Source organism: Cavia porcellus, unplaced genomic scaffold (assembly GCF_034190915.1).
Source record: "Cavia porcellus strain 051 isolate PalLab524CR breed Dunkin Hartley unplaced genomic scaffold, mCavPor4.1 scaffold_3, whole genome shotgun sequence".
Taxonomy (NCBI): Eukaryota; Metazoa; Chordata; class Mammalia; order Rodentia; family Caviidae; genus Cavia; species Cavia porcellus.
Window position 1 is genome coordinate 60,322,552 of NW_026947486.1, and position 17,611 is coordinate 60,340,162.

Genomic DNA, 17,611 nt, shown 5'->3' on the forward strand with positions numbered 1-17,611 from the left:
CAGCTGCAGATGAAGACAGCTTGATTAATGAAGAGAATCATAGCCCTCTGTCAGAGACCCCTGGGAAACAGCTAGCAATGGCTTTCACTTTGCCATCCACATATCATTTGGATTGACATAAAAAAACTCCCATGAAATCCTCCCTAGGCAAACTTTCCATCCATTCTGACCATGAGACATCAGTCTTGAGTCTTCAGGAAGGAAGTATATGGTAAGGCTGAGAGTAGAATACTTCTTTGGCATATTTGAGGTCCTGATTTTGTTCCTTGACACTATGCTGCACACAGACACATTCACAGAGATACACACACACACACACACACACACACACACACACACAAGTGCTTGGTAATATTGTGTAAACAACATAATCTTATTAGAAACCAAGGTCTGAAAAAGTTAGGATTTTAGACTCTGTCTAACCTGTACCATATGAATAGCAAAGCAACTTGGAGTTTGGATATAGAGGAAAGTTCCAGGAAATTTTGAAATCAATCAAACTGTTCTCCCCCTTATTGAAGTTTGTGAAATTCCTTTTCATTCAATCCTGATGTCATACTGAGTCATAAAAAGTAGAGTTCTTCAGAGAAGCACTTCTCTGGAAGCCCTTTAGCCAGCTTGTTTGTCATCACTATACTCGTGCTTGCTGCCAGTACGACTCACACTTCCCCTTATTCTGCAACAGACAGGCTGAATTCCTCTAATCCTTCTATTTCTTCTCTCATCTCTCTAAAACCCTTCTACTTGGGAGAACGAGCTATAGTTTTGGCGATAATATAGCTTTAAGGCAACTTTTGGCAGATGTGAAAGTATTAACATCTGGGCAGGGTTAACAGAATCCTGGAGGCTGGGACAGACCAATAACCACTCGTTTTAGGAATGTTAAAGTAGAAGGGTTTTTTTTTCCGACTTATGAGAGGAACAGATAGAAAGGACAAGGAGGAAGAAAAAGAAAGAGACCAACAAAAAAACCTATAAACAGGTAAGACCTGCAATTAACCCCTCACACTATACTACCCTGTTTCACAGCATTAGAGGATAAAGAAATCCAGCAGATGGATGATATAGCTGCAAGTTGAAGACAGGAAAAACCTCTTTTGTGAAATTGGATTATATTCTGTTTTTGTTTACGCTGTGACGTTGCTGCAGACACGTTTCCACTACCTTCTCAGCCCACAGCAGAGAGATGCCTGACTCTGGTGAGTACATTTTCAATCTGAGATCAGGGAGGAGGTGGATGGGTAAGGGGCCACTGATTTAGAGTACAGTGTCTGTTCTGAAAAATGGAAAGCCCGTGCTCGAGATCAAACTAACTGAGTTAAGACTAGATGTGGAGAAAGGATCAGTGAATATCTAGTCATTCATTGTCCTGGAGCTTCTTTTAGTCTCTGTCTGCTTCTTTTGTTGCCTTTTTCTATACTCCAACTCCTATCTTTAACTCTGTCAGATTTTCTTTTCTTTCTAGCATTCCTTCCATATCAGTTCATTTTCCTTACTTCCACTGTGTTCCCTCACTTTTGTCTCTATCTCACTTACTTGCCACTCTTGATAAAATTCAAATCCAAGTATCTATGAACTTGAAAATAAATTTTTGCCTTTCTTGGACTTTGCATGTCCCTTTAGAGACTCTGGTCAGAGTCTGACATCTTTTTTTCACTCCATTTCCAGTACTGACTCCTTCTCTGAGCAGTGCATTCCACTGAAGTCAAATGGGTGTGTGGATGCTTGCTGAAAGGTTCAGTGACCAATTTATATCAGTACTAACAAGTTTTAAGACTCTTATTTACTAGGTACTTTCCCACTGAGAACCACAAAAAGCTATCATTCAATTAGAGTGAGGACAGGATGGTAAGTGAGAGGGTAATTGGAGCCTACTCACCCTCTCTTCATGGAGTTCAACAGGTTTCCCAACCTCTCTGACTTCCTGTTGCCTGAGCAGGATAAAACTAGGTTAGCCTAGAGGTGAAAACCATAAGCACTACCAAACCACTAAGCCTCAAAGCCCAATGCTAGGAATAGATCCAAGGTATGGCTAGTACCTCTGAGACTAAGAGAGAGGGCTATCCAGTCTGGTCTAATATAAAATTGGTAATAATCTGTCAAACATATTGATTGCTTTCCTGTGTTGCAGCCTAAATAATATTACTATTATTTCCATTTTGTTGATGAGAAAACACAGGCTCAGAGAAGTTAATGATTTTTATTTAAGCCCCCCCCCCCAGCTAATCGGTGACAGAATTGGTTTCATATCCAGATCTGTGTAACTCTAGAGTTCAAACTCTTATATCACATGTACTAATATGTCCCCAGATTAGGAAATATTAGTTGAATGGACAAAACCACTAACTGACAGGCTTTACATGGTCAGATTCTATCTTGCTTCTGTATGACTTAATAATTGCCTTTTCCTTGTGTAGATATTGCAGTGTCCTTCCATATAACTTGGACCATGGAACATTTGCATACAATTCCATCAGAAAAGGGACCATAAATAACAAAGAATTATTATTCTACAAAGTGGAAAATCTTTATGAGAAGGATGATATAACAAGTACTCATTAATTTTAAGATTTTTCTCTTTCCTCACAGATCCTATATTTCTGCTTCCTCTCACTTTTGGAAATTCATAGATGGCTGACTTCTGAAAGTCATTTTTTTTTTACTCTGGTACATATAGACATATATTCCTATTCTTGTTTCCCTAAACCCTCCTCTCAAGGATGGCTGGTCAACTAACTCAAAGAGGAGCTCTCTTTCTGCTACTCTTCCTTATTCCAACAGTGACACCAACATGGTATGCAGGTAAGTTGTAGGAGCTATTGAATGTTACTTCTAGAAAGGTCACATCCTAGCACCAAGACATGGACAAGAAGTAGACTACAATGAAAGATTATTATTTTAGATACAGATAAAAAACTATTAAAGGACAATAAACATCACTAACCATTGCAACAGTTATCAGAGAATATCTTTTAGACACCTTAACATGAGCTATTTGAAAATAGGATTGCCAGCACAAAAGTGAAGGTTTGAAAACATGGTTTTTAAGGCTACTGTATCACCTGTGTTGTACTTAACTTCCTGAAAATCCATTTTCTAATGTCCTCTGTGAGATAAATTTTATTAATACTAATTCCTTTGTAAGTCAAATATCCTTGTGAAGATCACAAAGATGGGATGTAGATTACACATCTCATTTGGAAAATAAATGGAGACAAGCAAAGTATTTGAAGAAAACAAGGATCCATCACACTTCTTCTTTCCCTTTTTTGCTCCCTCTCAAAACTTGTTCATGACATTTTGTGACACCTTTATCCTAAAGCTGTTAATGTCATTATTGATCACATTCACTTAATCAGGAATGCCCCAGTTTTTTCTGGCTTGTTCTTTATTTCAGAAAAGAGTGTAGTTTTCTGGATTCCTGAATGTTTCACTTTTCACCTCTAGAGACATAGGGAGTCTACAAGGGACTTGGTGAGGAGATGGAAAGGGGAAGAATGAGGGAAGGATAATGAGCTGGGAGGCTTTTGATGAGGCCCAACTGGCATTTCAAGTGCTAAGAATATTCTGTGGTCTGCAGTCTCTGGCTTCCCAGGGGCTGGGGAGTCTGGGGAAATGAGACAGGCCCAACCAGTAGGGCTAGGAAAACATCCAAAGTTGAATAAATAACAAACTTCCCCCATCATAGCCACAGTCACTGCAAGCTAAAATTTTCCACATGCTCTTAGCTCTTGTTGGAGGCCTTTGGCAGTAGTGTTGTTTGTCTGTAACAGCTGCACCAACTTTTCAAGCAAATATGCAAACTTTTTCCCCTTTTTGGTTTAACCTGGATTTATTGAGGGTGAAGCACAAGGGCTGTCACTGAAATGAAAAATTCAAATCAAGCCCTTGGCAGAGAATACACTGCTTATGGGTATAGGAACCCTCTGTCTCCAGGAGATAAATATGCATCTGTCCTCCCAACCTCCCTCTAGCTTCAATTTAAACGTGGAAGGCCAAAATCCATTCAACGACCATGGTACAAAGGGAGTGAGATTAGATGGCTTAAAAACCCAATTTTGAACACTGTATGAAACCTCTTTGCTTGCAAAGGCCTTTGCCTTTCCTAGGGCAAAAGCCTGAGCTGTTAGAGTTCTGAACACAGGGTCATAATTTCATCTGAAGTGCTCAAAGAGCTGTTTGCAAAGGAAGAGCTCCTTATATTCACATGAATCACCAGGGTTACTACATCTTGTAAAGAGTCCAGGTAAAGAGGTCTCCATAGCCTTCTTAGTTGGCAACATGGTGAGAGACATTTGGAATTCCTATGATTATCCCCTGCATTGCTAGTTTAGCTGCTGGAATATCCTCCATTCATTTATTCATTCACTCAATGAATATTGAGCAGTCCCTATGCATCCAGGACTGTTTTATTCCCTTATATAGCCCCTGTACTCTAGTGTGACTGATACAAGGAAAGCAGCCAACTGTAGATTCAGAAATACTCAGTAAAAGGATTCAGGATTAATCTTCAAGAGTGAGAAGGTTTAGGAAACTAAGTTAAATAAATCATACTGTCATATCTGTTCAGTCAGGAAGTCAGACTGCATTTGTGATCATAAACAAAGCATTAATATTGATCTTAAAATAGACTTCATCTACCAATTACATTTCCAACTATATCTTTATTAAAGACAGTGCTTAGAGGGTCTGACTATGCTACAGAAATTAAAGGAACTTAGTAACAGAACATACAGAAACCAACTACTGAATGATCTAAGGAAACAAAACTACTGTTCAAGTTCTTCCCCTTCCAGGGCTGAAGAAGGGCAAACATATGGAATAATATGAGGTGTCTGCCCCTCTAGTTTCATTCATACACCCAATATTAGTATCCTAATGCATGTGTAAAATATTCAAATATAGTTTTAGAGCAGAATTTGAAAAATTAAAGCTGATGAAGTGGCCCAAGTCATTCCTGGCACAGAAGAAAGCTGCCAGTTGTCTAGTTATTTGCCCAATCTCATGGATCATTGTTATTATCTGATTAGGTCTTTCCTAGAGTTTTCCCACATCTGCTGCAATTCTGGAAAGGAATAAAATGCTTGGTAGCCTTCATTCCTGCACACAGCGAGTAAAAAAGATGAATGGAAAGTAATACTTTTCCCTGTGGCCATTGTTAAAACCTTCTCTTCAAAAAAAAAAAAAAAAACCTTCTCTTCACTATCATTTTAGTGGTTAATATATAGGAGTCAAACAGACTTGAGGAGTAATGCCCACTCTGCTACCTATTAGCTGAGAGAACTTGGGTAACTCCCTTAATTCCTCTGAATCTGCTTTTTTCATGTATACCCATTAAAATGTTATGGTGACATAATGAAATAACCTATGCTTAACACAGAGTAGGAGGTCAGTGATGGTAGCAGTCACTGTTGTTATTGTTATTGTTATCCAGCTATAGGCTTCTCTGATACTCCAGTTTTCTCTTCTAGTAAACAGGTGTTTCCTCCCTGCTGTGCATTTTCTAACAAGCTAACTCTTTAACAGAATGAGGAGACCTAATATTTTAGGAAATCACACATATCTGGCCTTTTGTTTACAGGAGTTGTAAATCTTTAGAGCTAATGCTAGACTGAACAGCTGACAAGAATTTCACGCTTCACAAAAAATCCTGCCTTGTGGGAAAAGAGAAACCAAGGGAGACAAGGCCTAAGGAGAAATAAAGGCAGTCCAAAAGAACTGAAATGGAAAAATGTTTAAAAAAATAAAAGAAAATAAAAAAGAAAGAAAAATTTTAAAATGAACTCTTTCCTTTGGAATGAGGGCAAACCAACAAGGACATGATTTCATAAGGCAAACCTTCAATTTGATTCATTCCCTTGTTCACCAAGTTAGACTAGTTTCCCAATATCCCACACACCCCTTGTCTGGGCATGTGGGGAGAAGAGAAGCTACATCATCTAGCCCTGTACTCCACCCTTTAGTTCAGGCGACCCTGTACCTCTTCCTAGAGAGAATGATTGTGGTCTGACTGTTTACACAGGCTGACAGGCTCCAGCACCAAAACCTAGCCCTGTCCCAGAAGTGCAGTCTCCTACAAATAGAGAATTATTTTCAGACTTCAGCAATGTCTGGCCCATTCCTGTGCTTATATTAGAGTTCAGGAAAGACAGGCTTCCATAAACTTCACTTCACAAATGACTAAGTTGTTTTCCAGTTAGTTCATATGTATGACTGATTTCTTGCCATCAGTGTAGAACAAACTGTTTAGTCTCCCAGACAGACACAGACCTGCCTACAACAGTGACTGAGCAACTTAACTAGATAGAGGTAGATAAGAAATGTTTACTAGCTCATCAGATTGCTGCCAAAGCTCTTGTTCATTACATCAACATAAATTTAATCAAAGGACTCTGCCTTAGGCTAGAGGTGTAGCTCAGTGGTAGAGTGCTTGCATAGCAAGCTTGAGGCTAGGACTAATTCACTAGCACAGGCACAAAAAAAGTCTCCTTTCTCTTTTCTCCAAGCCAGGAAAAAGTGCTTATAAGACTGTTCTCATTTCTTCTGGACTTCTGAGCCATCCTTTTTGTGTTAGCATGCGACTCCCACCAACGACCATGATAACGCTCAGGCTCTGTAGGCTAGTGTGAGCTTGAGTGATTGTTTCCTTCTAAGGACTATGAGCAGGTCTCTAAGTAAGGAAAGACCCTTAGGCTCTATTTTATTCCTACTACCTAGAAAAACAGTCCATCCTTAGAATTTGGTCATCAGTGTCTCATAAGACTTGTATGTTACATCAAGGAAATAGATCATTTATAGTCAAGGTTCAATAGATTGATAGATGGTCAAGAAATTCAGTTATTTTTCTTTTGAAGGGAATCCTCTGGTTCTATCACTGACATCCAACCATGAACTTGCCCTCTGATATGCTAAGGTGCACCCATCATAGTTCTGCAGCTTTTTCAAGTCACCTGTCTGCCTGCCAATGCAGTGCCAAGTCTACAGGAAAATATAAAGATGGACACTAGGGAAGGGGGATGAGAAGGGGTTAAATGAGAAACCAACATACTATCTTGATACTGTCTTCTTCATTCTAGGTTCAGGCTACAATCCAGATGAAAGCTATAATGAAGTACATACAGAAGATGTCCCACAGGCTCCTCCCCTATACTACCAAGGTAATCCTCACTGTTTCTCAGGTTCAGGAAGGCCTAAGACCTAGGACCCTCCTTGAAGCATGTTTACTCAGGCTTGGCTTATATGTATCAACTGCAGGACTGGGCAGGGACTGTTATTGCTAAACACGAACTAGGTTACTGACTGTCTATATGACTTTACCTCTCTCCTGCAGGTTGCTTATTTATTATTAATCATTAAGCATTGCCTGAGTACCTACTCTATGCCTAATACTATGCAAAGCAAGTTTGGGTGATACAAGGTCTAAGACTGAGTTTAGCTACCCTGAAGGTGCTCACATTGTATGAGGGAGGTGAAGAGAGAATAAAATTAGCACACACAGGACAAGTAAACATGAAAATCTGTGGTAGTAGTAAATGTAACAGGAGTTAAATTGAAGAGAGGGAAGGGATCGTGAAAGATGACAGGCTAGGCATTGAATGACAAGTGCAAATTTGAGAGCTGGAAAGGAGAGGAGAGGATATTTGGCAAAGCTGATGCCCAAAGATGTAGATGTAAGAAGAAACCCATTACAAAAGGGAGCTAAGAAGAAATAAGCTTAACAGCAGATGATGGAATATTGAGCAAGTAGTAGAGAATAAAGCAGAACATAGAGGGAAATCAAATTCAGAAAGCCTCCATGTTCTGGGAACCTGTTTAACATAAGGCAAGGGGACTGCCTGTGAAGAATCCTAAGTAATGACTCCTGCACTGGAGGGAAAGGTAGGTCAGGTGATATCTAATAGCCTTTTTATTTCTGGTTCTCTGTTTTTACACTTTGCAAGCCACTCATAAGAATTTAGCTGTTGTATAAGAGCTATAAGGAGCCATCATGTTTTTTTCACACAAAAAAATACTGTAAATGGCAATTTCAGAACATTAACCTTGTTATTCTGTTCAGAAAGTAGTTGTTAGAAATGTGGCATATATATCTAGTGGAATACCATTCAGCCAGAAAAAAACAGTGAAATCACGCCATTTGCCAGAAGATGGATGGAACTTAAGACCATAATATTAATGGAAATAAGTCAGACACAGAAAGAAAAATGTCATGTGGTTACTCTTATAAAAAAAAGGTAGATGATAGGAAACAAAAAACAGACTTGTTGAAGATGAGAAAAGAGATGAGTAGGAAGGAATGAGGGAAGAGAAGCTTGGAGTTTATAAAGGGTTTGAAAATGATCAAGATATGTTACTTCTACATGCCAACCTCCCCAAAACAAATGTAGCTATAACTGCAATGTATTGCAAACAAATATTAATAAAAAATTGCCCATGTTAGGAAGATTCTCCTGTAATCAGTTATGGTAAAGATAGCTAGGGATTATTGAGGATAGTGGCAAAGAAATGGGGAGTAAGAATATGCTCCAGGGGGTCTGTAGATCTAACTCACTGAAAATTGTCTAGCTGCCTTAAGGCCCTGGGCTCCATCCCTGGAACCAAAATAAAAATAAGGAAAAGATGTATCCCAGAAATACTCAAAGAAGGAGATGACAAGACCTGTCACAGATTTGATGTACTATGATGTACATCATGAAAGAAACTGATGTCTGAACCAGGCTTGGTGGCATATACCTGTAATCCCAGCACTCTGGAAGACTGAGGAGGAAGAATCACAAGTTTGAGCTCAACTTGGAAAACTTAGCAACAGAGCAAGAGCCTGGGCAACTTAGCAAGACCTGGAATACCTGAGAGACTATCCTTCTCAAAAGCCAAGGTTGTCAAAGTGAACTCATTTGATAAAGGAATCCTACAGGCAGTTGGAATTGGAAAGATAGACATTTTTAGATATGAGTGGGAGAAGTAGATCCAAAAAGGAAAACAGTGGCCAGCCATGTGACAGAAACAAAAGCAATTTCTATCATATTGTAGAAGCCACAGAAGAGAGTTTTAGGAAAAATGGAAAGAGTAAGAGATTGATATACCCGGTATTGAAAACAAAAAAGATCAAACTGAAAGTAGGACAAGGAGACAAATTTGGACCTTTGAGAAAAGTTTCAGTATCAAAGTGACCAGAACTTTGAGTTCTTCTATGCTCCTTTTATCTTTTGTCTTCTCACTGCCAGTACTCCATACCCATTAATTCTGTCTCTGTGCCCATTAAATGCCAAAATTCCTGCACTCTGATTCCTATCCACCTAGTAATGCCAAGCTGAAACAACACCTCTTAGAGATAACAATTCTCTAATGACCAAATTGTGTGGTTTTGATCTTCAATTTCAGTCTCTTCAGTAACAGAGAGCATGCCCCCTTCTTCACCTCAGTTCCTTGGGCTCCATAACATTTCACTATTCTGATCATGGGTGAAGCCAAGAAAAGGGAAGAGCTCTCTGGTGGTGATAATAGGAAAAGCTGGTGTTGTATATGAACTTTAGGCAACTCTAACCTTTCTCTTGAGCTCCTGAATTAAAATCCACAACTGCTGCCAGACACTTGCATTTGCAGATGGCAAAAACAAAATTCTTTCATCTTGCCAGAAAAGGATTATACTAGCTGATGTCCCTATTTCTGATAATGTTACCATCATTTTATTAGGTACTTGGACTTCAAAATATCTCAGTGTCATTTTTAATAATCCCCATCACCTTTAGCAACCTCCTTTTCCTCAATATTCCTCACATTCATTTACCTAGACCTGTCATTTCTTTATTAACTCTTAGGATTAAAATTATTATATCACAAATGGATAATAGTAGTTTCTTCTTAATGAGATACTCTGATCATGTTTCTCCAACTCTCACCTAAGCATAGTGACCCACTATGATGATTTTTAATTAGAATCTGGTCTTAGTCTAGGTTTCTAGCCTGACAACTTCTTATCCATTTTCTACATATGAAATCTGTGCTTTAGTTAATGTGCTCTATTCTGCTCCCAGACTGCATTATTCTACACAGAGCTTTTTCTCACCCATTCATTCTTTTATTATTTACTGAGTACCTACTATGGACTTCTTTTGAAATCAATGCTCATTGCCTACACCACTAATTCAGTCTTCATTATATACTGTCTCTTTTGTCTGCTTTGTATTACTCTCAAAAAAATGGTTGCCTTTATAACAGAAGGACCCATATATATGACTCTAACAGAATCATGTAAAATGTAAATCCAGACTATTGACATCCTGGGAACAGAAGCCAGATTGTAGGAGACTGTGAGAAAACTGGATAGTAAAAAGCAACAAATGCACTGGGCATGGTGGCACATGTCAGTAATCCCAACAATTTGAGAGGCTGGAGGTAAAGAACCACAAATTTGACCCAGGAATTAAGGGTGAGGCCTGTGGGGATTGGGAAGCTGTACCAAGTGACCCAACCACACCTGGGGACTATCTCTGATGCCTGTGGAGACCAGGAGTCTATGCCCAGTGACCTACAGTCATCTAGGAACCCACAGTGAAGGCCCTAGGGGCTCAGAAGCTGTGTCCCAGTGACCTGCCCACACTCAGGAAGTGCAGATGAAGCTTGCAGGTACAGGGAGTCTGTGCCCAGTGACCTACAGTCATCCAGGAACCCACAGTAAGACCAGCGAGGCTTGGGGGCTTGTGCCCAGTGACCTGCCCACAGCCAAGAACCATCTCTGAGGCCCATGGGGACGAGAAGTTCACACTCAGTAACCCACAGCCATTAAGGAATACTCAATGAGGTCCACAGGGATTAAGAGTCTGCTCTTGGTGACCTACAGTGATCCAAAAACCCTCAGTGAGACTAGCAGGGACTGGGAGTCCGTGCACAGTGACCCACAGTAACCCAGGAACATTTGGTGAGGCCCAATGGGACTGGAATTCCATCCTCAGTGACTTGGCCAAACCCAGGAAACATTTCTAAAGGCCCATGCGGATTAGATTCTGCACCCAACAACCCACAATCATCCAGGAACCCACAGTGAGGCTCTCAGAGCCTGGGAAGTTATGCTTAGTGACCCATCTACACCCAGGAATCATAGGTGGGGCTGATGGGGACTCAAAAGCTGCCCCCAGAAACCAACCCATACCTGGGAATCATCTCTGAAGCCCAAAAAGATGAAGAGTCTAAGCCCAGAGATGATCAGCCATTGGCAAACCTCAGTGAGGCCTGCTGCCACACAGGCTACAAGCACAGGATGCCCCTAAGACTTGACATATGGATGATTCAGAGGAACACAGGAAAATGTCAAAATGAAGGAACAAAATGCAATCTCAAACTTCCAGCCCATCCAGTTCAAGTACAAGAGACATAGACATGAATGAATTTATAAATAACACACCTGAAATTTCTGAAATAATAGCAACAGAAGTAAAGAAAAAACTCCAAGAAGCTCTAAAGTAAATCAGATCAGAAATAATTTCTCAGGTAAAAACAGAAATGATAAATACAATGAAAAAATTGGTGAATATATCCAAAAAAGATATAGATTTTTAAAAGGGGGTAATAAAATTATGGAAACCTTGAATGAATAATATATGAAACAAATAAAATACTTGAAACAGATTCAATGATATATCCAGGAAATCAAAAATTCCACTGAAAGTTGGAAAAACTGCATAAATAAAATTGAAGACAGACTTTCAGAGATTGAATACAGGATTGTGGCTAGTGATCATGAAAGGAAGAATCTCTGAAAAATAACAAGGAATTGGGAAGTAGTAATTCACTGCAGGATGAAGCAAAGAGAAGCAATATAAGCCTGATAGGTGTAAACAAAAAAAGTGACAACACAAATGGCATATAAAGATTATTTACAAAAGTAATAGCAGAAAATTTCCCAAACGTGAGAAAAGAAACTGACATACAGATAAGTGACACATATAGAACTCAAATTAGCCAGAGCCAAAATTAATCTATACCTTGACATATAAAAATCAAGATCCCAGAAATTGAGCATGAGAACAAAACATCAAAAGAAACAGATCATCTATAAAGGAAAGCCTATCAGAATCATGGCAGACTTCTCAACACAAAACATCCTGTCAAGAAGAGCATAGAGTGAAGTATTTCAAGCATTGAAAGAAAACAACTTCCAACCCAGATGTACCCTGCAAAACTATCTTTAAAATCAATGGAGAAATAAGATACTTTGACAACAAAGAACAACTGAAGAACTTCATGATCACGCAACCAACACTACACAGAGTACTGTAAGATGTTCTAGAAAGTGATAAAAATTATCACAATTCCAATAACAACAGAAAGAAAGCAACAAGCAGGACAAGCAATAAAACAGAAAGGAAAAGTAGGGAATTAACAGCAAAAAGATAACATTAGAGAGATAAGCCAGTACATATCAGTTATAACTATTAATTTAAATGGCCTGAATTCAACAATGAAAAGAAACAGACTGGCAGAGTGCATATGGAAACAAAACACATTTCACTCAAAAGAAAATTTATAGACCAAAAGTCAAAGGATGGAAAACAATAGTCCATGCAACAGGAACTCAAAAAAAGCTGAGGTACCAATTCTGTTTGTAGACAATGTGAACTTCAAACCAAGAATGATCAAAAGAGATCTTGTTGGAGCCTTCTTATTAGGAGAAAACTTCAAGTGGTAGAGATAACAATCATAAATATATAAGCTTCAAATATGGGAGCACCCTTGGGGCTGAGGATTTAGCTCAGTGGCATAAGTACCTGCCTTGCAAGCAGGTGGTTGTGAGTTCGATCCCTGGTACCGATAAAACGATTTTTTAAAAAAGTAAAAAAAAAAATATGGGAGCACTCAACTAAGTAAGACAAATATTAATAGACATAAAAAGTCAAAAAGCAGTAATACAGTTATAATGGAAGACCTTAACATTCCATTGTCACAGAGAGACTGATCAACTAGACAAAAAATCAGCAAAGAAATAATAGAAGTGAATAAAACTTGTGAACAAATGGACTTAGTAGACATATAGAGTGTTTCATTCAACATCAGAACACACATTTTTCTGAGCTGCACATGTGATATTCTCTAAAACAGACCATACAATGAAATTGGAAATTAATTACAAAACAAACCATAAAATCTCCATAAACACATGGAAATTAAATAGCACCCTACTAAACAATCAACAGGTCACAGAGGCAATTAAAGAAGAAATTAAACGATATATACAATGAAGTGAAAACACAACTACAACTTACTGGAACCTATGAAACTGAGAACCGAAAGCAGTCCTCAGAGGGAAATTTATAACACTGAATTCTCATAACAGAAAAACAGAATGAGCACAAATTACCAACCTAATGCTGCACCATTCCTCTAGAACAAGAAGAACCAGTCAAGCCCAAAGCCCAAAGAAAAGTGGAAATTATAAAATTCAGAGCAGAAATTAATGCAATTGAGACTAAGAAAACAATACAAAGAATTAATGAACTGAAAAGTTGATTCTCTGAAAAAATAAATAAAATCAATAAACCCTTAAACAATTTTATAAAATAAGGAAGACAAAACTCAAATTCGTGCAATAAGGGATGAAAAGAATAAAATCACAGCAGATCCTACAGAAATACAGAAGATCAACAATACCTACTTCAAAGATCTTTACTCTCATAGAATCTAAAACACAGAAGAAATGAACAGATTCCTAGAAACATATGAATTACCAAAGCTGAATCAAGAAGATATAAAACTTCTGAATAACCCAGTATCAATTAATGTAATTAAAAACTTACCAACAAAAAAAGCAGAGGTCCTGATGGATTCACAGCTGAATTCTATAAGAAATTTTGAGATGATTTAACACCAGTACTCCTCAAACATTTTTAAAAAATTGAAAGTATTTTTCCCTAATTAATTCTTGGAGGAAAATATTACCTTGATACCAAAACCAGAGAAAGACACAACCAGAAATGAATATTATAGGCCAATCTCTCTAATAAATATAGATAGAAAAATCCTCCATGCAATATTAGCAAACAGAACGCAGCAAATCATTAAGATTATACATCACAACTAAATGGGATTAATTCTATGAATGCAGAGGTGGTTCCAACATACACAAATCAATAAATGTAATGGACTTTATTAATAGAGCAAAAGAAAAATCACATGATCATCTCAATAGATGCAGAAAATGCTTTTAATAAAATCCAACACTCATTCATAGTAAAAACCATACAGAAAATTGGAATAGATGACCTGTATCTCAGTCTCATAAAAGTCATCTATGACAAACCAACATCCAACTTCATACTAAAAGATCAAAAACTGAAAGCTTTCACTCCAAAATCAAGAACAAGACAAGAACATGTTCTGTCACCACTCCTATTCATTCTAGTTCTGGAAACATTAGCCAGAGCAATTAGACAAGTGAGAGAAAAGGAATAAAGATAGGAAAGGAAGAAGTGAAATTATCATTATTCACAGATTACATGATACTCTACATACAAGACCCCCATAACTCCATTGAAAGACTTCTTGATGCAATAAACAAATTCAGTAATGTAGCTGGACACAAAACCAACACTCAAAAATCAATAGCATTCCTGTGTACAAACAACAAACTCATTGAGAAAAAAAGGGAAACCACACCTTCACAATAGCATCCAATAAAATGAAATACTTAAGGAATTAATCTAACAGAGTAAACTAAAAGATCTATACATTGAAAATAAAGGTACTCTGATAAAAGTAATCAAAGAGTATTTCAGAAAATGGAAAGACATTCCTTGTTCATAGATACGAAGAATAAATATTGTAAAAATGAACATTCTCCTGAAATTGTTATACAAAGAATACAATGCCAATCAAACTACCATTAGCGTACCTCACAGAGCTAGAGAAATCTTTCCTAAAATTCATCTGGAATCAGAAAAGACCTAGAATAGCAAAGGCTATTCTGGGCAACAAAGGCAAGGCAGGAGACATCACAATCTGTGGCTTGAAATAACACTACAAAGCTACTATGATAAAATAAATATGGTACTGGAAAAAAACAGACCTGAAGATCAGTGGAATAGATGAGAAAACACACTCTACCACCTAATTTTTGATAAAGGGGCCAAACAGTCCACTGGAAGAAAGATAGTATCTTCAATAAATGGTACTGGAAAAATTAGCTTTCCATATGTCAAAAAGTAAAACTAGACCCATGCCTCTTACCATACACTAAACTAAAGTCAGAATGGATCAAAAATCTAAATATTAAAACAGAAACACTAAATCTGCTGGAAGAGAAAGTAGGTAGATATCTTGAATACATAAGGTAGATAGAGAGTTCATGAACAAAAAATCAAACTGCAAGGGATGTATTTCCCCAAATCACCAACTATGATCATGTCTTATTAAAAAGTTTTTGCATGTCAAAAGAAATCTCCAACCAAATGAAAAGAAAGTCCATGAATTGGAAAAATATCTTAGCCAACTGCCCCTCAAAGGACTTCTATCTATAACATATAAAGAGTTTAAAAAATCAGGCCCCTAAAAGTCAAAGACCCAATCCAAATATGAGCATCTGAGATGAATACACACTTCTCAGATGAAGAAATACAAATGGCAAATAAATAAATATATGAAAAAATGTTCAGCACCATTGGTTATTAGAGAAGTGCAAATTAAACAACACTGAGATTCCATCCTACTCCCGACAGAAGATCAAAAAATAAACTGGTAACAAGTGCTAGGAAAGCTGTGGGGGGAAAAGGGAGTCTTTTGCACAGTAGGAGTGTAGACTGGTGGAACTACTGTGGAAATCGTGTGGAGCTCCCTCAAAAGTTTACAACTAGAGGTTCCATTTCATTCAGCTGTCTAGCTTCCCAGCATTTTCCCAGAATTGAAAACATCAAACCACAGTCATATATGTGCACCCATGTTCACATCACCATAATTTGTAATTGCAAAATCTTGGAAACACCCCAAGTGCCCATGAAATGAGGTATGGATTTTAAAAAATGTGGTGATTTTATATATTGGAGTACTACTCACCTATAAAGAAGGATCACATCTACAAAACAGGGATAAACATCTACGTACCTCAAAAGGATGTTAGAGGACTACATGAGATAGCATATGAAAAGTATATAGCATGTATATAAATAGAGGAAATACTCAATACAGGCCAACACTTTTCCTAGCACATATTGTCACATGCAGTATCTAATCATATTCTTCGTTTCAGTTTCCAGTCAATATTCTTTGAGTACAGTTTTTTTGCATTCACGAATCTCTTCAACAGTTTTTGGCACCTCTCCAGTACTATGTCCTCTCTTCCACATCATTGGCATGAAAAGCATTGTCATATGCCTCATTTACTTCCACATAATATACCTCCCATTTCCCCTGTTCTATCAGCCTGGTGGCCCAACCCAAGATAGAAATGTGGTCAGTCTGGTATTACTTGTTCTTGAGGGCTCCTAGGAATCACCTCTTCTCTAACTGCTAATGAGCCATACTTTTATATATTCTAGAATAGCATGCTATGCATACTGTAGCATCAGGCTATAGTTCTCAGAGGCCATCTCCTCCTTATTTGAAAAATTAGGACTGTGTTTTGGTCTCTCTCCAGCCCTCCAATATTTTGGCCTTATGCCAGGCCTGGACCAGCAAAATTTAATTTATTTATAATGGCTTGGTCGCTTTTACTGCTTCATTATTTGCCTTGAACTTTGTATTTCCCTTTACCGTGTTGCTTCTTCTATCAGTGTTAATTGGATGTGTATTTTTCTTGACAGAATACAGGAGAGAAATAAAATGGAAGCAATTGTTGAGTCCTTAGCCTCCCATTAAAGATCTTTGTGATGTGCTGTGGCCTTATAATCAACAATTCTGCAACACAGTGCTTAGGAAGCTTTTGTAATTCGGAGACAGTATGTTCAGATACAAGTCCTGTCACTACCACAGGAGCAAAACTAATCCGCAAAGTCCTAAGTGTGGTGCTGGTTGAAGAACAGTTTGCTCACTGCATCTGTGCTCATTCTCTAGCTGCATTCAAGCAAAGACTCTAGCCTTCCTCTACTCCTCTAGCTTCTGATGTGCTTTCTTGTAAAGTTCTGTTTTCCTATCCCTAGAATTTTAGAATCAAATCAGCTTACATGGGGCTTTAGCCTTCCCAATCCTAGGCAGACATATCTGTGCCATCCTATGTAAACATATTTGGGTAGGTGGCCTTTCATTGGTTTATACACATCCCATTAAAACCCTAACCAACTGAGGTGTCATTTATTTTGTAAAGCCAATGAAGCATCTTTATGTTTAATGACCCTGCAATTTTTTGTACTCAGTACTGAACTAGGATTAGACTTTTATTCTTAAGCAGACTTCTTTGAAATCACATCCCTTTTCTCAAATTTACATTATCTTGTTATTTAACAATGTTTGATTTTGGGCCAGGTATTTAGCTCAGTAGCACACACCTGCTTGGCAACTGCAAGGTACCGAGTTCGATTCCCATTAACCACCAAATAAAAATAAAAACAGTTATTTTAAATTTCTTATAGTAAAATTTACTTTCTTTGATGTAGAATACTATGAGTTTTAACAAAGGTATAAAGTGAGATAA

The 17,611-nt window shown here is 37.9% G+C and overlaps 1 protein-coding gene across 3 annotated transcripts in view; it reads left to right on the top strand.

Annotated features, from left to right (window-relative positions):
* Positions 1 to 650: 650 nt before the first annotated feature.
* The window catches only part of Srpx2 (sushi repeat containing protein X-linked 2), a 30,133-nt gene continuing 13,172 nt past the window's right edge, over positions 651 to 17,611 (top strand). Inside the window, exons 1-3 of one of the 3 annotated variants that reach the window (XM_063246170.1) lie at positions 651 to 1,199; positions 2,590 to 2,802; positions 7,077 to 7,157. In XM_063246170.1, coding sequence (XP_063102240.1) covers positions 2,721 to 2,802; positions 7,077 to 7,157 — 163 coding nt within the window. In that variant the 5' untranslated portion in view covers positions 651 to 1,199; positions 2,590 to 2,720. The remainder of the gene's footprint in view (positions 1,200 to 2,589; positions 2,803 to 7,076; positions 7,158 to 17,611) is intronic. The other 2 variants (XM_013153706.3, XM_013153708.3) reach the window with 2 other exon arrangements.